Source organism: Rana temporaria, chromosome 3, assembly GCF_905171775.1.
Source record: "Rana temporaria chromosome 3, aRanTem1.1, whole genome shotgun sequence".
In the NCBI taxonomy this organism is placed as follows: Eukaryota; Metazoa; Chordata; class Amphibia; order Anura; family Ranidae; genus Rana; species Rana temporaria.
In genome coordinates this window covers 440,449,330-440,475,275 of record NC_053491.1, presented here as the reverse complement: position 1 = coordinate 440,475,275, position 25,946 = coordinate 440,449,330, and the positions used below count along the sequence as shown (strand labels likewise).

The 25,946-nt window shown below is 42.9% G+C and overlaps 3 protein-coding genes across 7 annotated transcripts in view; 2 read left to right on the top strand and 1 right to left on the bottom strand.

Annotated features, from left to right (window-relative positions):
- The window catches only part of LOC120933302 (beta-1,3-galactosyltransferase 2-like), a 104,441-nt gene that overhangs the window by 69,032 nt on the left and 9,463 nt on the right, over window positions 1–25,946 (top strand). For 3 of the 5 annotated variants that reach the window (XM_040346440.1, XM_040346442.1, XM_040346439.1), the window contains exon 2: window positions 13,194–15,113. In XM_040346440.1, coding sequence (XP_040202374.1) covers window positions 13,199–14,227 — 1,029 coding nt within the window. In that variant the 5' untranslated portion in view covers window positions 13,194–13,198 and the 3' untranslated portion in view covers window positions 14,228–15,113. Of the gene's footprint in view, window positions 1–4,512; window positions 4,612–13,193; window positions 15,114–25,946 lie in introns of those variants that run through there. The other 2 variants (XM_040346441.1, XM_040346443.1) reach the window with 2 other exon arrangements.
- Window positions 21,010–23,612, top strand: LOC120933303 (putative nuclease HARBI1). Its single transcript, XM_040346444.1, has 3 exons — window positions 21,010–21,975; window positions 22,981–23,340; window positions 23,509–23,612. Exons 1-3 carry the CDS (start codon window positions 21,273–21,275, stop codon window positions 23,511–23,513), a joined length of 1,068 nt encoding a protein of 355 aa, XP_040202378.1. The 5' UTR covers window positions 21,010–21,272; the 3' UTR covers window positions 23,514–23,612.
- The window catches only part of LOC120933304 (myb-related transcription factor, partner of profilin-like), a 4,013-nt gene continuing 1,786 nt past the window's right edge, over window positions 23,720–25,946 (bottom strand). Inside the window, exon 3 of the mRNA XM_040346445.1 lies at window positions 23,720–25,869. Within this exon, the coding sequence (XP_040202379.1) occupies window positions 25,661–25,869 (209 nt within the window). The 3' untranslated portion in view covers window positions 23,720–25,660. The remainder of the gene's footprint in view (window positions 25,870–25,946) is intronic.

The following is a 25,946-nucleotide window of genomic DNA, read 5'->3' as shown; positions in this document are numbered from 1 at the left end:
GGCCACACAGCTCGGACACCCCAAAGTGCTCTGTGTTTTGGAGCGACTGTGTCTGCTGTCTGTAGTAATTTGTTCAAGGAGTTGAGTGTTTCTTCCGTTAAGTGGTTTTGATTTAGCATTGCTATTTTGTTGGATAGTGTGGTTTTGAAAAGTTGCAGGTGTAGTTTCTTCTGTGATCTTGTCCAGTGTGTTGTTTTTGAGTGTGTAGGTTTTTGGAAGATGGTGTTGGTGGTTATTTTAAATTTGATGGCGTGGTGGTCTGTCCAAGGTCGAGGCGTGTTGCTTTGTGCACTGGTCCGAATCATTTGGTGGAGGAGGGATTATGGTGTGGGGCTGTTTTTCAGGGGTTGGACTTGGCCCCTTAGTTCTAGTGAAGGGAACTTTCAAGGCGTCAGTATACCAAGACATTTTGGACAATTTCATGCTCCCAAATTTGTGGGAACAGTTTGGGGATGACTCCTTCATGTTCCAGCATGACCTGAGCACCAGTGCACAAAGCAAGGCCCATAAAGACACGGATGAGCGAGTTTGGGGTGGAGGAACTTGACTGGCCTGCACAGAGTCCTGACATCAACCCGATAGAACACCCTTGGGATAAATTAGAGCGGAAACTGTGAGCCAGGCCTTCTCATCTAACATCAGTGACTGATCTCACAAATGCGCTTCTGGAAGAATGGTCAAACATTCCCATAGACACTCCTAAACCTTGTGGACAGCCTTCCCAGAAGAGTTAAAGCTGTTATAGCTGCAAAGGGTGGGCCAACTCAATATTGAACCCTCGGACTAAGACTGGGATGCCATTAAAGTTCATGTGCGTGTAAAGGCAGGCATCCCAATATTTCTGTTAATATAGTATATTTGTATATACTAGATATATCCACCCCCCATTATGAAGAATACTTTTATTTCACTGTTTTTATAGGTGATCATATCCCCTCGGTTCTCTGCAAAAGGAGCTCAGAGAAACAGGGAGGAAGAGAAACAGCAGCACACTGATCTTCCCAGTGAATGGCTGTGCAGGAGGGCATCAGAACAATTCTGATCATTTAAGAAGAGTAGGCTGAGTTCCCAGCACATAGAGGAAACTGGCCATGCTGTGCACCCACGCCTAGTGTGATCAGTTTTTAATAGGAAAGTAGAGGGCCTGTCAGAAACACCAGGGATTTCACACAAAGGAATTAATACAAAGAGAACAGGATAAAAAACAAGAGAACAAGGGACGCCTATTAACAAAAGTTTTTAGCTTTCAGGCCTCGTGCACACGGGCAAGAATCTCGTTAGGAAAAAAACATTGTTTTTCCCAACGAGATTCTTAGCCATCTCTTGCCACCCGAGTGTACACACTGACCTTTTCCGCGGTTCTTTTGAAAGGCAAGAACGCGGTGACGTCATCGCATACGACGAGCATGCACTCGTCACATTCGATGCCGTCGCCGCCATCTTGCTTCACCCTACCTATGCCGTGGAAGCTACCGCACATGCGTCAAAGTCATTTCGAGCATGCGCGGGTTTCCACGGCGACAGGTAAGTATACACACTCTCGGGTTTTTCGTCGGGAAACAGGCCAACAAGAATCTCGACGAGAAAATAGAGCACAGGTTCTCTATTTTTCTTGTCAAGATTCTGGCCAGATTTCCCGACGAGAAACCTGAAAGCCTCGTACACGCGCTCGGTTTTCTCTGCAAGAAAGCTCTGCCAGCAGTTTTCTTGCTGGTTTTTGCGTGTGTACGAGGCCTCATACAACTATATAGATCAGACCAAATTGAGGGACAAATGAGGAGGAAAGAGGGACAGTCCCTCGAAATCAGGGCCACTTGGGAGTTATGTATCAGGAATATGAAATGTTGCGTTAACGTATTCTTTAATCAATGAATTGTACATTTAGAAGCAGATCACTGTCAATATAGGATAGGAATACTTACCCTCTCATCATCTCCATAACAAAGGGGAAGATGTTCTGTAGATCAAGGAGTTAGACTGAACAGGGCAGATAAGGCTGCTTGAGATAAGCCTGTTGAACCCACAGGACATTATTAGCTAGATTCAAGTACATGGCCGCAACTTTGCGGCGGCGTAGCTTAAGGCATTTAAGCTACGCCGCCGTAAGTTAGCGAGGCAAGTACATGATTCACAATGTACTTACCTGCTAAGTTATGGCGGCGTAGCCTAAATCGGCGGGCGTAAGGGCGCCTAATTCAAATGTGTTTGAGGGGGGCGTGTTGTATGTTAATGGGGCTTGACCTTACGTTTTTTACGTCGGGCGCCTACATTTCCCAGTGTGCATTGCGGCTAAGTACGCCGCACGGGCCTATTGATTTCGACGTGGACGTAAACGACGTAAATCCTGATTCACGGACGACTTACGCAAACGACGTAAAAAAATCGAATTTCGGCGCGGGAACGGCGGCCATACTTGACATTACTATTCCAACTAGGGCCCAGCTCTAACTTTACGCGGCCTATCTCTTACGTAAACGGTGTAAAAGTACTGCGTCAGCCGGGCGTACGTTCGTGAATCGGCGTATCTACTCATTTACATATTCTACGCCGACCGCAATGGAAGCGCCATCTAGCGGCCATCCGAAATATTACAATCTAAGATAGGACGGCGCAAGCCGTCGTATCTTAGATATGTTTAAGCGTATCTCTGTTTGAGCATACGCTTAAACATAAGTCGGCGTAGATTCTGAGTTAGGTCGGCTTATCTACTGATAAGCCGGCCTAATTCTTACTGAATCTACCTATTAGAGTTCACTAGATTTCTGTCAGAATCAGCCTTTTTTTTGTACATATCAAGCAGATGTAACTAGGGTTGTCCCGATACCACTTTTTTAGGACTGTGTACAAGTACTGATACTTTTTTTCATGTACTCGCAGCCATGTATCCCCAAATGCAGCCTTCTGTCCCCAAATGCAGCCTTCTGTCCCCAAATGCAGCCTTGTGTCCCAAATGGAGCCATGTATCCCCAAATGGAGCCATGTATCCCCAAATGCAGCCTTGTGTCCCAAATGCAGCCATGTATCCCCAAATGGAGCCATGTATCCCCAAATGGAGCCATGTATCCCCAAATGCAGCCTTGTGTCCCCAAATGCAGCCTTGTGTCCCCAAATGCAGCCAAGTTTCCCCAAATGCAGCTTTGTGTAAGGTCTCCAGTGGCAAAGAGAGACCCCCCCCCCCCCCGCCGTCTAGTTGATCAGCGCGTGGGGAACATAAAAGCTTTCATTTCAATAGCTGTGTGTTCCTCACCCCCTTGTCCGGGCACTTTGATAGACAGATCACCCGTCCAATCCTGGGATGGGTGATCTGTCTATCAAAGTGTCCGGACAAGGGGGAGGGGCTATATATGACGAAGCGCGGCGGGGAACACACAGCTATTCAAATGAAAGCTGTTATGTTCCCCCGAACGCTGATCAACTAGGCGGCAGCGGCAGCAGCTCTCCTCTCCTCCATTAGTGGCATGTTTTACATACCCGAGGACTGCTCTGCTCCCCGCCTCCGCCTCCTTCCCGCCTCCCCTCAGCCTTCTCTCTGCCCCCTCTCAGCCCGCTCTCAGTCCCCTCCCAGTCCCCTCTCCGCCCGCTTTTGGCCTGCTCTCGGGTGGAAAAAAAAAGTATCGGGTGAAGCATCAGGAGCATTTGCGCGAGTACAAGTACTCGCACAAATGCTCAGTATCGGTCCTGATATCGATACTAGTATCGGGACAACCCTAGATATAACCAAACACTTTTAATGACCAAAAAAGTACAAATAAGAGAGGTTGATTGTTAGGGTTTACACATGTGATTTATGTACATAAGGATTTTAACAAACTTTGTTTGCTACCTTTTGTTATTCTACAAAAAAAGCTGTTTGTTTGTGGAGTGTGTCTATGTGACTGTGTATGGAAGGGATTTTTTAAGAATCAATCAGCTGCTGCACTTGCAGGGCTCTAATGAGGAAAGTGGCAGGGTTTGCATCCCTTTAGACGTGATTTAGGAGTATCTTGAAAAAAAATTACCTTTGATACCTTTGTGTTGCAGGGGATGCCCAAAATCTGACTTGTATCTTAGCGCAGACTTCTAGGAAAATCAGTGAGCCAATCACACACAAGCAGGTAATGATTTTTTTGGGGGGAGTTCTGTACACCATCTGTGTACAGAACGCCTCCAGGTAGCCATATTGTATTGAATTTTACAGAAAACTACAGAGATGCAGATTGGAAAGGTAATTTTTATTAACATTCAATTGTAATATGATTTGTGTAGCAATTAGGTATATACTGCTGTATTATTCTTTTTTTTTCTTTTTTTTTATTTGCTGCTTTTTTTCTCACAAAAGTGGAGTTACCCTTTAACCTCTCCTGGACAAATAAGGGTGTGAATAAGGGCTCTTTCACAAGGGCCAGCTGAGACCATTCAGCATACTCCCAGACTATTTCCACTGCCCAGACAGCCCAAGTGCAGTGTACAGTCTGTTGTTGACATGAATGTATGTGTTACTGTAGTTGTGTATACAGCGACAGCAGTGCAATCATTAACACAAGTACAGTAAAGGGTGTATATAGGAGGGCATTATCTGCAATATGAAGCTGAGCTCAGAAACATAGAGACACGACCTCCAACTAGAAAGAGGTAAGCTCAACTGTAACATTACAATGCCTTGTTTCACTAAAAGAGTAGTGGCGGCTTGCAACAGACTTCCAGCAGAGGGCAATTAGCTAAAAAAAGATCAGACTCAAAGGACCACTTGGTCTTTTTTCCACCATAAGTCTTTCATATTTCTAATGCTGACCATACACTATACCAGGGGTAAGCAACCTTTCAGAGGATGAGCTCTCCCTGCACAACATGGGGGAAGTAAAGATCCCAGATGGGGGGTACTAGGTGGCACCCTTAAAAAAAATAATAATAATATTAAGCGCACAATAAAAAAAAGTAGACGTGGTGTTCTGTACCGCCCCAATGCAATGTCCTCTGCCCCCTGTTTCCTCCCCCCTCGGCCCACAGTAGTGTCCGTCCCCCCAAAACAGTGCGCTCTGGCCCCCTTCACATCACCCCCCACTGTAGTGTCCTGTACCCCCCCAATACAGTGTCCTCTGGCTCCCTTCACATCAGCCCTTCACTTTAGTGTCCAATAATGTCCTCTGCCCCCCTTCACATCACCCCCCCACTGTAGTGTCCGTACCCCCCAAAACAGTGTCCTCTGGCTTCCTTCACATCACCCCCCCCCCCACTGTAGTGTCCGTACCCCCCAAAACAGTGTCCTCTGGCTTCCTTCACATCACCCCCCCTCCCCACTGTAGGGTCTTGTACCCCCAAAACAGTGTCCTCTGCTCCCCTTCACATCACCCCCCCCCCCCCACTGTAGTGTCCTGTACTCCCCAAAACAGTGTCCTCTGCCCCGCTTCACATCACCCCCTACTGTAGTGTCCCGTACCCCCCAAAACAGTGTCCTCTGGCTTCCTTTACATAATCCGCCCCCCCCCCCCCACTGTAGTGTCTTGTACCCCCCCCCAAAACAGTCTCCTCTGCCCCCCTTCACATCACCCCCCACTGTTGTGTCCTGTACTCCCCAAAACAGTGTCCTCTGCCCTGCTTCACATCACCCCCTACTGTAGTGTCCTGTAGTGTAGTGTCCCTATAGCGTCTACAAAATAGGGGATAGTTTTATAGCATTTTCATTATTTTTAAAAATGTTATTATTAATGGCGGCAATCAGCGATTTAATATCGTGACTGCGACATTATGGCGGACACATTCGGACACTTTTGGTGCTATTTTGGGACCATTGTCATTTATACAGCGATCAGTGCTATAAAAATGCACTGATTACTGTGTAAATGTGATTGGCAGTGAAGAGGTTAACCACTAGGGGCAAGGAAGGGGTTAAGTGTGTCCTAGTGATTCTAACAGTTAGGGGGGATGGCTACGAGTGACACATCACTGATCGCTACTCCCGATGAGAGGGAGCAGATGATCAGTGTCAGTGTCACTAGGCTTAACAGGGAGATGCAGCTCCGTGACACACGATCGCTGGACACCAGCGAACATAGAGTCCGCGGGTCCTACGGGCACGATTACGGAGCTCGCAGAAAGTTTAAAGGGACCTACCTGTACTCCAATTTGCCTGTTTGTGCCATTCTGCTGACGTAAATGTTTGTGCGGCAGTCGGCAAGTGGTTAAAGCCTAAACATTTCTTTTAACTTAAAGCGGTAGTTCACCCCCCCCCCCGACACATTTTACCATCGAGACAGGCATTGTAGCGCGAGCTACAGTATGCCTGTCCCGATTTTTTTAACCCCGTACTCACCTTGTACTCGGACATCGTAGATTTCGGCTCCCGCGGGGAATGGGCGTGCCTATGGAGAGGGAGGATGATTGACGGCCGGCCCTGGCACGTCACTCTCCCCGAAGACAGCCGGAGTAGGTCTTGGCTCTTCACGGCGCCTGCGCACAGGCTATGCGCACGCGTCGTGAAGACCAAGCCTATTTCGGCTATTTCCGGAGAAGCGTGACGCGCCAGAGCCGGCCGTCAATCATCCTCCGTCTCCATAGGCACGCCCATTCCCCGGTATCTTCGATGGACGACTACAAGGTGAGTACGGGGGTAAAAAATGCGGGACAGGCATACTGTAGCTCGCGCTACAATGCCTGATTTTAAGGTAAAAGAAAAAAAATTTTTTTTTTTTTGGTCGATAGGGTGAACCTCCGCTTTAATGCATTCAAGTAAAAAATGTTTAGGCATCAGTACCCCCCTCACCCTCCTTTTACTTACCTGAGCCCTCATTCGATCCAGCGCTGTGCCCGTCTGCAGCTCTTTCCATCCCTCACTTCCTGGACTCACTGGCTGTGCTGAGGCAGCGGGAGCCATTGGCTCCCAGTGCTGTCAAAGCCAGTGACAAGGGGATGGGGCTGAGTCCCTCTGTCTCTGTTTATAGATGCAGACAAAGAGGCTCAGGAGCAAGCCCACACAAGTGGCCAAAATGAAACCGGCTTCCGATAGGGACACTTGGCAGAGGGGAGAAGCCAGAAGCACTGGTAACATGAGACGAGGAGATTTGGGGCCGCTCTGTGCAACGGAATTGCACAAAGCTGGTAAGTATAAACCTGTTTGTTGTTTAACCACTTCCCGCGAAACAATGTGCCTGTACATCGTTTTGTGGAAGTGGTTGTATTGGGCTGATTTTGAGGTTTGAGGTCTTTCAGACCCGAGATCCTTCCATAAAGAGTACCTGTCACTACCTATTAGGCCGCGTACACACGGTCGTTCCAAACCGATGAGAATGGTCCGACACACCATCGTTCCAAAAACCGATCGGGTCAGAACGCGGTGACGTCAAACACACGACGTGCTGAATAAAACAAAGTTCAATGCTTTCAAGCATGCGTCGACTTGATTCTGAGCATGCGCGGGTTTTGAACCGATGCTTTCTGTACTAACCATCGGTTTGGACCGATCGGGCAGCGGGCCATCGGTTCGATTTTAAAGCATGTTTTAAAATTTTGGACCGAAGGACAACAGACCGATGGGCTATACACACGGTCAGTTTGGACCGATGAAACTGAACCTCGGTCCATTCTCATCGGTTTTGTCCAACCGTGTGTACGGGGCCTTACTGTCACAAGGGATGTTTACATCCCTTATGACAGCAATAAAAGTGATCAGATTTTTTATTTTTAAAAGGGACAGTGTAAAAAATAAATAAAAAATAAATAAAATAAGAAACAAAAGATTTTTAAACCATTCCGTTCTCATGCATCAAAGAAAACGCATACATAAGTTGCGCCTGCAAATGTTAAAATCATGTGAGGTATTGCCGCGATCATCAGAGAAAAAGCAACAATTGTAGCAAATAACCTTCTCTGTAACGCTAAACAACGGTAGTGCAGAAAGAGATGATTCCTATACAAAAGGAACTCATGGAGCGACAGGATACACCTGGATACAGCGACTTGGATAGCCAGCTAAACAAAAGGCTGGACAAGCTTGAAAGAAGTGTCGTTTCTACTAAAAAGGAAAAACGCACCAGAGACCAACTAGACTATGACAATAACAATGTCTACATATAAAAGAAACCAGCTTTTCATATAAATCGCTCAAGGAGATCCGCATCCAAAAAGTGTGTGAGCTTTTCCGACACTGAGGGGGCACCCTTGAATGATACCATGGCAGCTACAGCATCAGATTCCTTTTCGGATAACAGCCCTGATCTTGAACAAAACATCAAAAGAAAATACTATGGCCCAGATTCACAAAGCACTTACGCCGACGTATAACAAGATACGCCGACGTAAGTGCAAATGTGCGCCGTCGTATCTGTGCGCCGGACCCACAAACTAAGATGCGCCTAAAAACAGGCTTCATCCCGCCAACGTAACTTGCCTACGCCAGCGAAGGGTGGGCGCACATTTAGGCTGAACGCATGGTGGCGCTCCCATTGATTAGACATTCAAATATGCAAATTAGTGAAATACGGCGATTCACGCACATATACGTGCGCCCAACGCAGTGCTCGTAAGTTGTACGTCCGGCGTAAAGTTATTCCCCATAAAGGAGGTGTAACCCAGCAGCAGACATGCAAAGGTCTGCACCAGGGAACACAAGCCGGCGTATTTTACGTTGGACCTGTCTGGCTGGGCGTAGGTTACGTTCACGCCGTACGCAGTGATCCGGCGTAGTTTAGGCAGTTGTTCCGACGTGGTTGTGAGCATGCGCAGGGGGATGCGTCCACGTCTCGGCGCATGCGCAGTTCAGTATGTATCTGTCTGGCGCTCGGCCCATCATTTGCATGGCTCACGCCCACTTCCACCTACGCCGGCGTACGCCTTCGAAACCCAGCGCAGCGTTGGGAGCACTGGCTTGGTGAATTCCATGTATGCCTCTCTGCGCTGCGTTGGCGTAGCGTACATTGTTTGCGCTACGGCGGCGTAATGTGTGCCCGCTCTCTGTGAATCTGGGCCTATGTTTTTAAACCAGAGCGGTCACAGCCGCATCAAGAGAGGGAGAAAGAAAGGTACAAAACAAGGAGAGGAGGAAGGAAACACAAAAGACACCAATGGAAGTCGTTATCCACTGCGGGGTCGCAAATAATAGAAAGACACAATGGCACAGATTCACAAAGCACTTACGCCGACGTATAACACGTTACACCGACGTAAGTGCCAATATGCACCGGCGTATGTGTGCGCAGACCCACGAACCAACATGCGCCTAAAAACAGGCTACACTCCGCCGACGTAGCTTGCACACGCCGGCTTAGGGTGGGCGCACATATGGGCTGGACCCATTGATTAGCCATTCAAACATGCAAATGAGGGAAATACGCCGATTCACGAACGTGGGTGTGCCCGACGCATGCTCCGCGAGATGCGCGTAAGTTGTACGTCCGGCCTAAAGTTATTCCCCATAAATGAGGTGCAACGCGGCAACAGACATGCACAGGTCTGCACCAGGGAACACAAGCCGGCGTATTGTGCGTTGGATGTGTGTCTGGCTGGGCGTACGTTATGTGCACGGCGTACGCGGTTATCCAACGTAGCTTAGGCAGTTGTGCCGGCGTGGTTGTGAGCAGGGGGGTGCTGTGTATGCGTCCACGTCACGGCGCATGCGTAGTTCGTGTTACGTACCTGTCTGGCGCTCGGCCTATCATTTGCATGGGGTCACGCCCACTTCCACCTACGCCGGCGTGCGCCTTCGAAACCTACGCCACTCTGGCGCAGCTTTGGGAGCACTGGCTTGCTAAATGCAATGCTTGCCTCTCCGCGCTACGTTGGAGTGGCATACGGTGTGTGCTCTACGGCGGCGTAATGTGCACCTTGCTCTCTGTGAATCTGGGCCAATGTGACCAACCTGTCGGCACGTCCTCTATCCGACATTGATACTTCACTTCTATCCAGAGGATTACATTTTTGTCCCTCAAATCATTTCAATCTTTTTGGCATCATTCTGGACGTCAACTGTTTGGCACGGACATTGACCTTACAAAAACATTATCATACCGAACAAGAAAGTGACCAATGTGGACCAGTGTTTGTGGACACTTCATCGATCGGTGAGTCTATTCCTTCTCCTAATCGTTTTATTGATGTGTGTGCTTTATTAGATTTAACAGATCTTGCCATAGAATCTGATGTTAATGTGGATAATGACAGTCATGTCAACCCCAATCCTGTTTCCTTCAAGACGCGATCTGATTTTTATCCAATCAGCTCTAATGACATGGATTTATATCAGAAGCTTTTAGCGAAAAACACTTCAAAAGACAAAACTAATAATCTCACTGCTGATGAGAAAGTATCCCTGGAGGGGTTAAAACAAGACTCCTCCATAGTCATCAGAAATGCTGACAAAGGTGGGGTTGTGGTGGTGTTAGATGCCACCTCATACAGGACAGAAGCGTTACTTCAGCTCTCAGATATGAAAACTTATCACAAACTCAAAGGTGACCCTACAGAACCTTTTACTTTCAATACATTTTTATTGAGATTTTAAATTTACAGAACCTTTTAAAGGAGAACTCTCCTTCTTTTTAGACAGGGCTGTCACAATAGGTATATTTACTATCAAAGACAAAGACACACTTATTCCTGCCTTTCCCATTATGCCCATTTTTCACCATCTTCCAAAGTTGCACAAGGGACTCACACCTCTGCCAGGCAGACCTATTGTGGCAGGAATTGGTTCTATTAAGGAACGTTTAGGACAATGGGTTGATGAACAACTCCAATCCCTGGTCATAGAGTTACCTGGCTATTTACGTGACACCAAACCCTTGCATTGCAGGCGGTATCTTTCTTCCTGAGAAGATCTGGACGTTTTTCTTTTATGCTTCAAGAATTCATTGTGATTTGCTTGGAATATTTACTAACTCAAATTTTTTTTATGTTTGACGGGGATTACTACCTCCAAAAATGCGGAGCCTTCATGGGTGCCAAGTTTTTGCTGTCCTTGGCCAACCTCTATATGGGGTGGTGGGAAAGGCTCCGTATTTTTGGACCTAGAAGTCCCCGCTGCAGTGACGCGGTTTTCTATTGCAGATATATAGTTGACATCTTGTTCATCGTTTCCAACCCACACACAGATCTAAAAGAGTGGTTAAGCTACATGAATGACAACCAGCTCAATTTAAATTTCACTGGAACTATACACAAAAAATCCATAGAATTTTTAGATGTCACTTTAACGGACAATAACAATGCAGTTAATCGACATTATAGAGACAATGTTGGGGTAGAATATTCGTCATGAACGACGAAGATTCGATGAAGCAGCGAAAAACATACAAACGTTGAATCTTTTTTTTGAAGGCTTATGGTGTCTGTCGAAAGTTCTAAGAATATTCAACAAGCAGTTAAACTGTACAACGCCGCAATCGTACATTTCCGGTCTAATGCTCGGCCCAAAGGCTATAGAAGAATTCGAATGTTGGTTGATGTGACAGACTCACTAGGGGCATAGGATGACTGAGAAATTATATCTTGGACTACCTGAGATGGGATCATTATGTAATTATTATCCACAATATATTTCAGGATATCTGTAAAGAACTATTTACTGTTTGTTGATTCTGAATTCAACGGGTTAATTGTAAGAGTGACTCATTCATACTGTTGGGACACATACTGTTAGATGCTAATGCCATCACCTCCAGCCATCTGTCTGTTCTCTGTGCTAATTGGCCCTGCTATTGTGTGAAGATGTCCTGTGTTTACACTTATGATAATGTGTATTGTATAGCAGGTGAGCGAGGAGACGTGACGTCTACTCTCCTAGTCTGGGTAAATGATTAGTTAATTAGCTCATGTTAATTTATGTTCTGGTTACCTCCTCTTTAAACTGTATATAAGGTTGTATTCTTGGTTCTATTAAACACTCCATGTTCAGCAGACAAACAAGTATCGTCTCGTTGTGTGCTTGAGAGCAGCTGGAATATCTGATATCTATATCCAGACTGATAGGAAGCGGTATATGACGGAAGCACTCAAGCGGAGTGTGGGATGTTACAGTTACAGTTGACTAGTAATAATAATTTATAAATATAATTATTACTAGTGTCATACAACATTAGAATTCTTCTATAGCTTGTAGGCGGAACATTCGACCGGAAATGTACGATTTCTTCGTCGTACAGTTTAGCTGCTGCGTCGAATATTCTTAGAACATTCGACAGACACCATAAGCCTTCATAGACAGATTTGACCTTAATTAATTAGTATTTTCAGACAAATGCATTTTTTTTACGAAACAAAATTAATAAAAACGAATTTCAGGAGTAACTAACTAAATGTATTTTTTGGACGAAAACTAAATTCCGAAACAAAATATTTCAGTGTGCACGTTTAATGCCTTGTACACACGATAGGAATTTCTGATGAAAAAAGTGGAACTTTTTCATCAAAAATTCCTATCGTGTGTGGACCATAGGATTTTTTTCTGTTGGAGTTTGGAAATAGAACATGTTTTATTTTTCTCTGATGGAAAAAATCCTATGGGAAATTCCGATCGTCTGTGTGGAACTCCGACGGAGAAAAAAACATGCATGCTCTTCTGAGCATTGAACTTCCTTTTTCTCGGCTCATCGTAGTGTTTTCCGTCACTGCGTTTTGGACGGTCAGAATTTAGTCTGACATTGTGTATGCAAGACTGATGGAAGACAGCTTAAAACGGAATTCTAACAAAACATTCCATCAGATTTTAGCCCATAGGAAATTCCTATTGTGTGTACAGGGCATAAGTCTAAGTACATTTTCCTAGTTTCTTCTAAATATACTGTAGATAGATGGGTTTCACAAAAAAACAAAGAACTATTTTCCTTGGTTCTTAAAATAGGTGTAAAACTGTAAAACCGTAAAACATATTTGTTTTCAAGCTAAACTCCAGACAAACAGTAAAAAAAAAAAATAATAATTCTAGGTACTGTAAAGATTTAACACCAAGAATAGGCAGGCAGCAGGAGCTTGAACATGAGCCATATACATCAATATAGGTACTGTATGCCTATTTTTACATAGTTACATTGGTCCGCTAGTGTTTAATGGTCCAGAATTTCATGTTGCCCTATAGTCAGTTTGGTGAAAAGAACTGCTGAAGAAGTGAAAATATTCTGTGTAAGACCTAAACATTTCATAAGGTGATGACCAAAAGCTAGGTTTGTATGAGTTATACCTTTTGATTGCTTTTAATATTGTGCTTTTTTTTTGTTTTTGTTTTCTAGATCCCATGATTATGAGGAAACGAAGTGCTTACCGACTTACAAGACTAGTTGTGATTGTTGTAGGATTTTTGTGTTTCTTTGCTCTCTATCAAGGACAAAATGGCATCTTGGACTGTGTGCACTGGTTTTACCACAGCTGTACTCTGCTTTCCTTTTCACACAGGATTATTATCTTGAATTCTTCCACCATTAGCCATCCTATGGCTCCTCCATACCCTTACCCATATAAATTCCTGATTAACCAGCCAGAGAAATGCCAGGGGCGGAATCCATTCCTGGTCCTCTTGGTGACTGCTGAGAGCCATGATGTGATATCTAGAAAGATAATACGTGAAACCTGGGGAGATCTAAGCAACTACAAAGACATTGATATCATAAGACTTTTCCTGATTGGACAATCACCTGTAATGACCAGTGCTGTACAAAGGCTGCTAGAGGAGGAGAGCGCTAGGTATGGTGACATTGTACAACAAGACTTTCAGGACACTTATACTAATTTAACTCTAAAAATTCTAATGGGGATGGAGTGGCTAACAACATTCTGCTCCAATGCCAGCTATGCAATGAAGCTAGACAGTGATGTGTTTCTCAATGTGGACTACCTCGTCCATCATCTTTTACACCCGGAACTTCCAGCCCGTCAAAATTATTTGACCGGATTTCTAGTCTCTTATACAGCACCTATAAGAGACAAAAAGAGCAAATGGTATGTACCAGAGGAACTTTATCCTGGAGACACCTATCCACCTTACCCTTCTGGTCCCGGTTATGTATTCTCAGGGGATATGGCAAAAAAGATCTATCAGGTGGCTCAGGGAATCCCTATTATTAGCACTGAAGACACCTATATAGGATTGTGTTTGTATAGACTGAACATTCCACCCACAAGGTCACCAAAAAACCTGTTTCATGGACATAAGATTGATTATGATGCCCGCACTTTTTGTAGTGTTGTAATAGTTCACCATTATGAGAGAGATAATTTACGAAATGTATGGTTAGACTTCTGGGATAAAAAAAAATGGGTTTGTTAAAATAAGAAAGGAAGGAGATATACCTTCTAAGGATAAGTCCTCACAAAACAGACAGCGGCAGGTTTGAAGATTGAATTTGGTAATCAGGCAACTTTGCATGTTCTACTTGGTCTGGAGGCTAGGTGGAGACCAATTTAATCAAGAAGAAAGCTTCTTCATCAGGCCTATAACAACATTTGTTTGTCCATACACAGCCGCTCATTTGATTTTATCTTAAAGTACATATCTGTCCTCACTATGGACATTAAAGTATGTATTTACATATTCTAAACAAGCATCAAAAGGGCCTCTGTAGCGAAAGGCACATCAAACTTTACATTGGAGGCACTGCAATTACAGCTTCCTTCCTGTGGTAGCAGGGACTTGTCAGCCTGCTGGCCTTCTACTGTAGGCAAACAGAAGGTTTAGCCTAGGGTAGGTGTAAAGCAGAGAAATAATTATTCCTGGCTCCTGCAGGCTTTCTCCCTGCTGTACAACTTGTTGCACAAAGCCAAACCTTTTCCCTGGATGTGCAATTACCAGGCCCTAACATCATGTGCAATGCAGAACCAGCAGTTGACGGCCCACCCACATTGCCGGTGGGAGAGTGAGGAAACAAATTAGCATTCCTCTCCTAAACACATCTGTAGAATAATCACACATTAAATCCTTGCTATATAGGGGCACAGACTACTGAAATGTTATAGTTGACTGGAGTTCAGCTTGAAGAATTTGACTTTTCCTAGACACAGGTTCTTTAGGATATAGTTTGTCACACAAGCTGTTCTTGAAAGACCCAAGAGTTGTTGCAATCCTGATGAGGCTTACCTGTATCCCCTTAAATGTACTGTGACTTTTTTTACCAAATAAAGCAGAGTTTGTGAATCTATAATTCACCTAATCTCCATTTATGATGCTCTTTACATTCTTGTCCAGAAATGGGAGGGAAGTCAGACTTGACTCAGCTACTTACAGGAAATCTATATTCTCTAAACGTGAATGGTCACATTGGGCCGTTTGCATCCAGGACTACAGAGGAGAGTTAAAAGAGGTGTGCTGCAGACCCAACTAGTGTTACTATAAGAAGGTGGGTCAATAGCATAGTAGAATCCCCTTTTTTTTTTTTTTTTATTGAATTAAAGGGCAGTACCAGAAAAATGGCTAAATACATTCTTGACATTTACACAAAAGATTTAAGCCCTGTACACATGATCGGTTTGTCTGATGAAAACAGACCGATGGATCTTTTCATCGGACAAACCGATCGTGTGTGGGCCCCATCGGTTTGTTTTCCATCGGTGAAGAAAAATAGAACATGTTTTAAAATTTTCCTATGGATAAAAAAACGATCGAAAAAAACTGTGTGGAAGTCCATCCGTTAAAAATCCATGCATGCTCGGAATCAAGTCAACGCATTCTCAGAAGCATTGAATTTCATTTTTCTCAGCACGTCGTAGTGTTTTACGTCACCGCGTTTGGACACGGTCGGATTTTTGACCGATGGTGTATAGGCAAGACTGATGAAAGTCAGCTTCATCGGATATTCGATGAAAAAATCCATCGGATTAGATTTCATCAGATATTCGATTGTGTGTACAGGGCTTTACACATAGTAGTGCACATAATGTTGGGATTCACTCACACCTGCTGTCCAAGATTTCTACCAAATCTCACTTAACCAGAGACTAGCAGTCAGAAGCAAAAGTACCTTAGATCTCACACAGCAGATATACAATTATGAGGCTCAGGCCAAAGCAGTGTCTTGGCACGCTTTCATACCAGGAATCACACGGCCATTGTTCAGGAAAACACACCAAAAAACATCCTCTGTACCACAGGAAGACCACAATGTTTAAATAGCAATAATTTTTATTGATATCAGTGTATAAAACACAATAAACTAAATCACCCCACATTAGTGCAACATACCAATACAGACATATAGCTACCACTGCTCATATGGAAAGTCAAATAACATTCAGTTACAAATACAAGTTGAAATAACTTGCATTGATATTGTAAGTATTAAAATGGCTTTCCATAACATCGTTGACATGTTTTGCAGACTTAATTCTGCTTCCTGAGGATGGAACGGTATGGTGCTAAATACAAGTAGTGAATAATTATAATACAGAAAAGACATCTTAAAAGGATAAATAACATATTTCAACTGTACCAATACATAAATTATTATATATCATATGATGTTTGCACGGTGGCCATTGCAGTTATAAGCTACTCCCTGTGTGGGTATTTGTTCTTTAAAACTATTGTTATAATTTGTAATATTGGGGATTATTTACGAAAGGCAACTCCACTTTGCACTACAAGTGCAAACTACAATTGCAAATTGCACTTGAAATTGCAGCACTTGGAAGTACAGTCGCTTTATATCTTAGGGGTAGATCTGAAATGAGGGGAAGCTCTGCTGATTTTATTATCCAATCATGTACAAGCTAAAATGCTGTTTTTTATTTTCCTTGCATGTCCCCCTCGGATCTACAGCGACTGCACTTCCAAGTGCACTTTCAAGTGCACTTTGCACTTGTAGTGCAAAGTGGATTTGCCTTTCGTAAATAACCCCCATTGTGTATGTTGTGATAGGTGTGCTCCAGTCAGGGTGGGCGATTTATGTGATGGTTCTCTTGGCAGACACATGGGTGCCAGAAACGGAACCAGCGAATGTTTGATTCCATCCAGTGTGCCTCTGTTTTTGATCTGGCTGGCACAATTTGTGGTGTGATCTACTTGTCTGTCATGCCCAGGGCCAGATTGTGGTGTAGCACCCCCCTGACCTCCAGGAGGCATGGTGGGACCCCAGAGATGGGTTGGGCTGACATTTCACATGAGGGTGTAAATTTGTTAGACAATAGTGAGAAATGTGAACAGATGGGCACCGGCCACTTTCAGGTGAAAACAAAAGGGAGTTTTTTTAACTCACAACTCCAGGAAAAATTGGTAGCGAACACCCATTCCAGGCCATATCTCACGTCAGCACACAATAGGTTAACGCCTCATCTGGCGCCCACAGGACCATCTCTTACTAGCTAAATAAAAGACAGCCCCTCCCCCACTAAGGTGTTCTTTTATTTTGGTCTTGCTCCAGTCCACCTATGGATTGCAGTGGTAAGTACCTTGGTTGCTGCAAGGATATCCCCCCTACCACACAGCCCCTCCATGTTCAGCCTCTCATGGAGTTGGAAGACCCAGAATTTTGGATGGTAAACCCTCCTGAAACTGGGTATCCCTTGTGCAGGGATGCGGGCAATGTTGCTTCTATAGCATAAATATTCTACAGGTGAGGTATCAGTAAACTCTTCAATGTCACCATTGGTTTTTTTCCTGGGTGGGCATGCAGGAAGTGGGCTTTTTCTGCTCGGGAACAGGGGAAGCTCCTTCAAGCTGAGGAGTGGCAACCTTTGGGGCAGTTATGCCAGGATGTCAGTGAAGGGTATATGAGAGATGGCAAGCCTTTCAGTCAACTTTACAAGCTAGGCATGCAGTCGGCAAGTTCTGCAAAGTTTTGGACGAGACATATCAATTATTATTTTTTTGGCAGCTTTTCTTTGATTGTCAATGTTTCTTTTCATGTGTTCTCTCCCACTCATTTATTCAGCTAGTTAAATCCCATTGTGTGCTGACGTGAGGTATGGCCATGAATACGGAAAATTGGTATCAAATACTTACCGTAATTTTGCTTTTCTGGCCTGTCCTCATGACAGCACAGGGCTCCCTCTCTAGTGGCCTGTTGCAGACTAGCTTATCGAACACCTTAGTGGGGGATTGGCTGTTTTTTATTTAGCTAGTAAGAGGTGGTCCTGTGGGCACCAGGTGAGGTGCCCACCCACCCATCGTGTGCTGACTTAAGGACAGGCCAGGAAAGGAAAATTACGGTATTTGATAACAATTTTCCGTATTATTGGCCTACAGACTCCATAGCACAACAATAGACTGTGATACAGAAAAAGGGCAGTATTAAACCCAAAACCAAAAATGTATTTTCTTTAGGATGTTTTCACCTAGTGATTTGGCCAATAACAAGCCTCCTGTATTAGAGTGTCTGACGCTATTTATAGACTTAAATGGGATTACAGGGAAGTATCATACAGGTTTCAATAAAAGTAGCATCATAGGGGTAGATTCACGTAGAATGGCGTATGTTTGTGCGGGCGTAACGTATCCTATTTACGTTACGCCTCCGCAACTTTTACAGGCAAGTGCCGTATTCTCAAAAGAAAGTTGCGGCGGCGTAGCGTAAATAGGCCGGCGTAAGCCCGCCTAATTCAAATTGTGAAGAGGTGGGCGTGTGCATGCGCCGTCCGTGGAATTTCCCAGTGTGCATTGCTCCAAAGTACGCCGCAAGGACGTCATTGATTTCGACGTGAACGTAAATGACGTCCAGCCCCATTCACGGACGACTTACGCAAACGACGTAAACTTTAAAAATTTTGTCGCGGGAAAGACGGCCATACTTAACATTGGTACGCCGCATATACGCTTCATATAGCAGGGGTAACTTTACGGAAAAGCCTAACGTAAACGGCGTAACTGTACTGCGTACGTTCGTGAATTCGCGTATCTAGCTGATTTACATATTCTAGGCGTAAATCAGCGTACACGCCCCTAGCCGCCAGCGTAAATATGCAGTTAAGATCCGACGGCGTAAGAGACTTACGCCGGTCGGATCTAATAGAAATCTATGCGTAACTGATTCTATGAATCAGGCGCATAGATACGACCGGCCAGACTCAGAGATACGACGGCGTATCTGGAGATACGGCGTCGTATCTCCTTTGTGAATCTACCCCTCAGTTGTCTGAATAGATAGGAAAACAGTGATCAAACAGAGAGTCTATGCAAGTTTGCAAATATCTCAGCTTGTACTTGGATACAATGAAATGTCCATTTACCAAACTGTATTGCACATCAAGAACCAATTAAAAACTATAATACACTAGCTGTAACAATCTTATCAAGCCAGCAAGTTTTTATGAGATTAGAAAAGTAGCAAAGGGTGAAACCAAAGAGAAGGAACTGTAATTGCATTTTCTATAAGGACAGGAAAGAGAAACCAGAAAAGGAGGAGAAGGGAGGGGAGAAGGGAGGGGGTTAATAAGGAGTAAAGCCTTATCAGGAAAAAATAACAATCTCTGGTGGCGTTACCTGTTTCACAGCTCTTGTGAAGGAGCCTTTCCAGGAAACCTAAAACTGTCCCTTTGTCCTCTCTCTAATAACCTGAAAGTGAGTAACTCTACACCAGCGGTTCTCTCAACACGTAAGGTTGATTGCCGATTTGCCAGTGGATTGCGAATGCTGGTCCAATCCAGACAGACCTGACTCCATACATAGTAATGTTGGGTCCGTCTCGCCAAAGCGAGACGTCATTTATGGGAGAGGAGAGACCGCATGGAAGTGACGTTCTGTCACCACCATCTTGGTACACCTCGCACTCGTCCGCAGTAAGGCTACAGTTAGAAATCGGCAAGCGGACATCTTTTTATACCCACTGAAGTCTTGAATTTTACACTAATTTTTACCAGTAAACTGAGCTTATATAGTATTGGTAAAAATTAGTGTAAAATGCAAGACTTCGGTGGGTGTAAAAAGATGTCCACTTGCCGACGTCTAACTGTAGCCTTACTATGGACGAGTGTACCAAGATGGCGCGACGGAACGGCACTTCTGTTACTACATTAGACGGATTGCTGATTCTGGCAAAACACCTGAGTAACTGGTAAGTCAGAGGCACTAATAAAAACATGTTTGTACTGTGTGTTACCGGCACAAACAATAATTGATTGTGAATAAATAAGTTCAACATGACATGACTGTGCAAGAAAAAAATTATGGAACAAAATATATAATTTATATATAAACATTCCAGTTGGTTCTTCAAAAATGGTTTTACAGGGTATGCATCTCTTGCACTGAAAAAAAATAAACATTGGGCCAGATCCTCAGAGTGAGTACACCGGCGTATCTACTGATACGCCGGCGTACTTTCAAATTACCCGCGTCGTATCTTTAGTTTGAATCCTCAAACCAAGATACGACGGCATCTGGGTTCGATCCGACAGGCGTACGGCTTCGTACGCCTTCGGCGTCCGCTGGGTGGAGTTCTCGTCGTTCTCCGCGTCGGGTATGCAAATTAGCTATTTCCGTCGATCCACGAACGTACGCGCGGCCGTCGCATTTTCTTACGTCGTCTGTAGTCTGCTTTTTCCGGCGTATAGTTAAAGCTGGTATTTTGCGGCGTATAGGTAGACTTGCCATGTTAAGTATGGCCGTCGTTCCCGCTTTTAATTAGAATTTTTTTTAATTCTTTTTTTTTTTTTGCGTAAGTCGTCCGTGAATCGGGATGGACGTAACTCACGTCTAAGTTAAAAAAATGACGTCCTAGCGACGTCATCTAGTGCAATGCACGGCGGGAAATTTTTGAACGACGAATGCGCAGTTCATTCGGCGCGGGGACGCGCTTCATTTAAATGAAACCTGCCCCCTAATCGCCGATTTGAATTCCGCCGCCAGAGATACACTACGCCGCCGTACCTTACGGCGTGAAATCTTTGAGGATTCGAAATTCCGCCAGGTAAGGTACGGCGGCGTAGCGTATCTCTGATACGCTGCGTCCATCTATTTCTCTGTGGATCTGGCCCATTATGTTTGGGTGGATTATTGACATTGGGGTCAATTCACAAAGCTTTTTTTGCCGATACCGGTCGTTATGTAAACGATTTCACACGTTATTGAAGCAAGTCCAATTCACTAAACGATTTAACGCTTTTAAAAATCATCAAATAACGTTTCACTACACGGAACCGATATTTTTAGTTTTGAGTCGTTATTGAACGTATTGATCGTTGTTTTAACGACTCAAATCGTTAAATATGTACAGAAGTGCAATTCACAAAGGTTTTTTAGACAGTTAACGATCGCTAAGCAATCGTTAAATAAGCACCTCCCTGAGGGTGGCGTTATGACATTTCCCAGGCGATATTTCATTTGTTGAGAGGAATTTTTTGGCGGTTCAGGCTTGTAGTCAATTTTGTTAGGAGTTTTGTGCAAGATGGAACCATTTGGATGTGCTCTATTTGAACTGAAACTGATCCAGAGGCGAAGAAGGACACGTCAGAATGTCGTTCAGATAGAGAAACGTGTATTCCGTTCACGTACCTTTTTGGATCAATTTACTGAAACCCAGGTGATAGCCAAATTCAGATTATCCTCTCCCATGATACATTCCCTGTATGATGAAATACACTTGGCCCTAGAAACACGCACGCGGAGAAGTAATGCAGTACCAGGTCTTGTGCGTTTTTTGGCAGTACTTCATTTTTTAGGAAAGGCCTCATACCAACATGTCAGTGGTGAGATTGTTGGCATCTCACAACCCAGTTTTTCCCGCTGCTTGGTGGAGGTCCTGCAAGCACTGCGACAACTTGCTCCAAAATACATACACATGGGCAAGTCACGTGAAGAGCGGGATCAAATTAAACGTGGTTTTTTTGACCTAGCAGGAATGCCCAATGTCATTGGGGCAATAGACTGCACCCATGTGCCATTATGTCCCCCATCAGAACAGGAGCACATCTACCGAAACCGTAAGGCTTACCATTCACTCAACATCCAGGTGATCTGTGATTCAAACCTCATAATCCATGATGTTGTCACCGGCTTTCCAGGATCCTGTCATGATGCCCATATATTGCGCCAATCGGGAATATATGATACTCTGGACAAGGACTTAGAAAATAATGGATGGCTGCTGGGTAAGTGTGCTCCACTGTTTATTTTATGGTGTGTTTTCCAGTTATAAATGCGTTTTTATTTTTTTATTCCATACTAGACTGACATTAGTGCTATATCAGTAACATGACAGCTCAACAGCTTTACATTAATCAGTATTTCAAAAACATGTAATAATAAACTCAGAATTTAAATGTCCAAAATACTTTCAAGTACTTTTTAGTTAGCTATCACCTGGTTCAAGGTCCACAAATCTTTCCTTTCTCATGTGAGGTGTATTGTTGTTCCACATGTTCCGTGTGCACTGAAAAGTAGTCACTACTTCAAGCTTGCTTAAGTGATGTATTACACTATCATATTAAGACATCACATGAGAGAGCTAGGAACTACTTATCAAAACACACATGACCAAGGTGTGCCAAAGAAGCCACCCACCAGAATTAAGTACAGTACCTATATGTAAATGATTGCAGCATAAGATGCAACAATTGTGTCAGTAGTTGATTTACTTGAATGTATAGTTAATATTTAAATCTGGGAGTTCAACACTATCCCATAGGTTAACCCCCCAATATGCATAACATCAAGCAGCACTACCAAGCACAACAATAACCCCCCCCCCATTGTGCATATGTATTGTACATGAAAGAGACATGTCCCTCTGGTCCTCCGTTATAGTCCCATATGAGGTCTGCACTATAGTATTGAAATATCTATGACAGGCAGACTTTTCCTCCAGCATGCTTTGTTTTAATAACATTCACATGCACTACAGTAATCATGGCCCACAACTGTGGTATGCTGTTGTGTTGTGAGTTAAGTACCATTAATGCTCAATCAAAAGTACAAGTCCAGAACCTTGCCCGCCAAATAATTTTAAAATGTGCTTTATTAGACGTATGTTATCCATATGTGACTAACATTGGAAAATTTTCTAAAATGACCACACAATTGGCCACTACATCATGTGATTTAGCATGATTTCTTCTATACTTACAAATAAACTTATATTGTTTTAAAATTTATAGGAGATGCTGGTTACCCCTGTCTACCATGGCTCTTAACACCTATCAACAGGCCATCCTCTCCTGCAGAAGCAGCTTACAATGTTGCTCATACCAAAACACGAGTGGTTATCGAAAGATGCTTTGGTGTCCTAAAGAGCCGTTTCCGTTGCATGTCCTTGTCTGGTGGATTCCTTCAGTATTCCCCCAGTAAGGTAGCTGATATGTTCCTAGCATGCAGCATTCTCCATAACATTGCAAGGCATGGAGGACTACAAGAGGAACTAGACACCACAGTGGAGGATGACATGCCCACAATTCCAGTGGAAAATGATCACAGGGGAAACGCAGCAAGAAGTAAACTGATTACAAACTATTTTTCAGGTAATAAACCACCGTAACATGTTTTTAATTTTCCAAACATCATCAGAAATGATCACAAACTTGCATTATTAAGTTGAAGAGACAGACATGCTGTAAAATGAATTATTTGGGCTGATCTTGTTTATCAATGTCAAATCTTAACCAATGATGTTTTTTTTATGATTTCAGGTTAACCCAACTATAAAAACTTTGGAGAAATAACATAAAATTAAGACAGGAGTACAAAAATTGCCAAAAAATGAATCTTTATTTTGTTTTTGTATTTTTACTTTGTTTTACTTCTTTTGCATTTATTTTTTATCTTGTAAAACATTCAACATTAACAGTTTCAAACATATAAAATAAAAGTTTCACTTAAAAGTCTTCTACAAAACAAAAGTGTGTTTGAATTCTTTATTGCAACAAGTGTAAGTGTGGGTTATACACGCAAAAATTCTGTTCATCTGCTAATAAGTACCAACATTTTTTTGACATTAGTGAGAAGCAATAAAATAGAAGACCGAACTGTGTGCCAAAGACAGTTGAAATGCTGCAGTTGCCTGAAACCTGTCCTTGCCAGAAAGATGGTGAATGAAATGAGTGCTGTTAACTGCGCTGTGTGGGAGAGGGGAGAAATGAAATAAAACTAAAATAAATACCACCAATTGGCGTAATGGCAGATGGCTATAGCCAACCTAAGGTAAGGAGAGTAAGTGACCTGTAAAGAAGCCGTTGATATGCAAACCAATAAATAACACAATAATTGAATCATAATATTATATTTTTGGTGTGATTTATTGTTTTGTATATCATCACCTTCATCACTGGTCACTTAACTCTACCTTTGGTTGCCTATAGTCATCTACCATTACCCCAAATGTTATATATATTTTAATTTCTCCTCTCCACCCCACACCGCAGTTACCATCACTCATTTCATTACTGAGAAACAATGCACGTTAGTTAAAATGTTAACTACTCCAGGCAGAGCATTTGAAAGATGGAAAAGCGGTCGTCTACAACTTGCAGAAACATTTTTAACCTCATTAGTCAGGAAATGATACCTACATTCCATACCAATAACATGTGGTTTCAAAAGTAACAGAAAATCAAATTACAGCCAACACAACATCAAAAATATATGGTTGGGCAAGATGGAGTATGGAACCATTTGGATGTTTGTTTTTTTAATATGAATTAAACTACTGGCGAAGAAGACGACGTCAGCAACTAAAATATGTATATTTTGTTTTAAACTTTACAGAAACACAGGTGATATCAAGATTGCAATTATCAGCTACTTTGCTTTATTCTTCATAGGAGAAAATACACATTACTTTTGAAAACCACACAGAGAAACATGGTCCTTGCTGTGACAACAACAATGGATGGCGCAGTTTAGTCACAGAGTACAGATACAAATCCAAGCACTTGAGTGAAAATATCAATAATTTACATCCACGTGGATAAAATATATAAAAAAAAAAATTTAGAACCAATAGTGTGCCTTCCTGACGGAAGAAAAGCATGAAAAACCTGTCACATTTTCCAGATTTTCTGCTGTGACAAAGGGACAACTCTGTCTGTTTCAAATGCGTAGACGTGATGTTATGTGATGTATTCTCCTATTGAACGAATATGATTGATGCTTTTATGTAGTGCTGATGAATTATATCTCTACTCTGTAACTTCAACTCTAGTATTATTGATAGTTCACTTCTACTTTTCAACAATCCTACCACTTTTTTGCCTTACAACAAAAAAATGGTTCTGCTTTCGAACAAAAAATATACATGTTAAAACAAATATTTGACAATATTGTTGCACTTGCATTTCAACGTGTATATACCAACAATTCGGAAAACCGTAATGATAACAGTAATGAATACTAGAACATGCTTGAAAGATAAAAATAGATTTCACATAATTCTCAACCTTTTTGAAATGTTTTCAGAGGCAATAATGTCATAGAAAAAATCCCATATAACATTAATTGTATATCTATTGAAAATAAAATCAAAGCTACATAACTGTCTAAAGACGTTTCATTGGTCATCCAACCAGCTTGATCAATGATGGCCATTGAAACATCTAAAACTCAAATACAAACGTCATGTTGATTACACATATTTGGTACAGATCTGCAACGACATGGTCAAATGAGATATTTAACTGGAGAAAGCATCAATATAGCAGTCAACTTTGGGCAATATATGACTTAACAATGTTGCGTGCTGAGTAAAAATTTAAAGAACAAATGTTTGCAAGCTCTTTAAATTCAAACTCAGTTGTGAATTATGTGAAATGTATTAAAAAAAAAAAATTGTACTTCTTATAACATTTACATATCCTGAATAGTAAAATTATCATTAGCATCATTTTCGATAATACTTTCACATACAAAACTGCTGTGGTTGCTGCTGGTTAGATTCCGAGCATTATGAGATTGCTCACCAGGAGATGGCAGATGTGCTTCTAAGAGTTCAGTTAGTTTGGCCATAAAGGAGAGCTTCTGCTGGCGATAGGTGTGTTGAGCTGCATTATGTTGCTCTAGGAGAATATTAGATTTGCATATGTTACTATTTAGGTTATCCAATCTCTGCATGAGCTGTTCTCTAAAATTTTGT

Excerpts from the sequence above, each read along its gene's own strand:
- LOC120933303 (XM_040346444.1), top strand. The coding sequence starts at position 21,273 with ATGGAACCATTTGGATGTGCTCTATTTGAACTGAAACTGATCCAGAGG. Across the intron at positions 21,976-22,980 it reads AAATAATGGATGGCTGCTGG|GAGATGCTGGTTACCCCTGT; the intron begins GTAAGTGTGCTC and ends TAAAATTTATAG.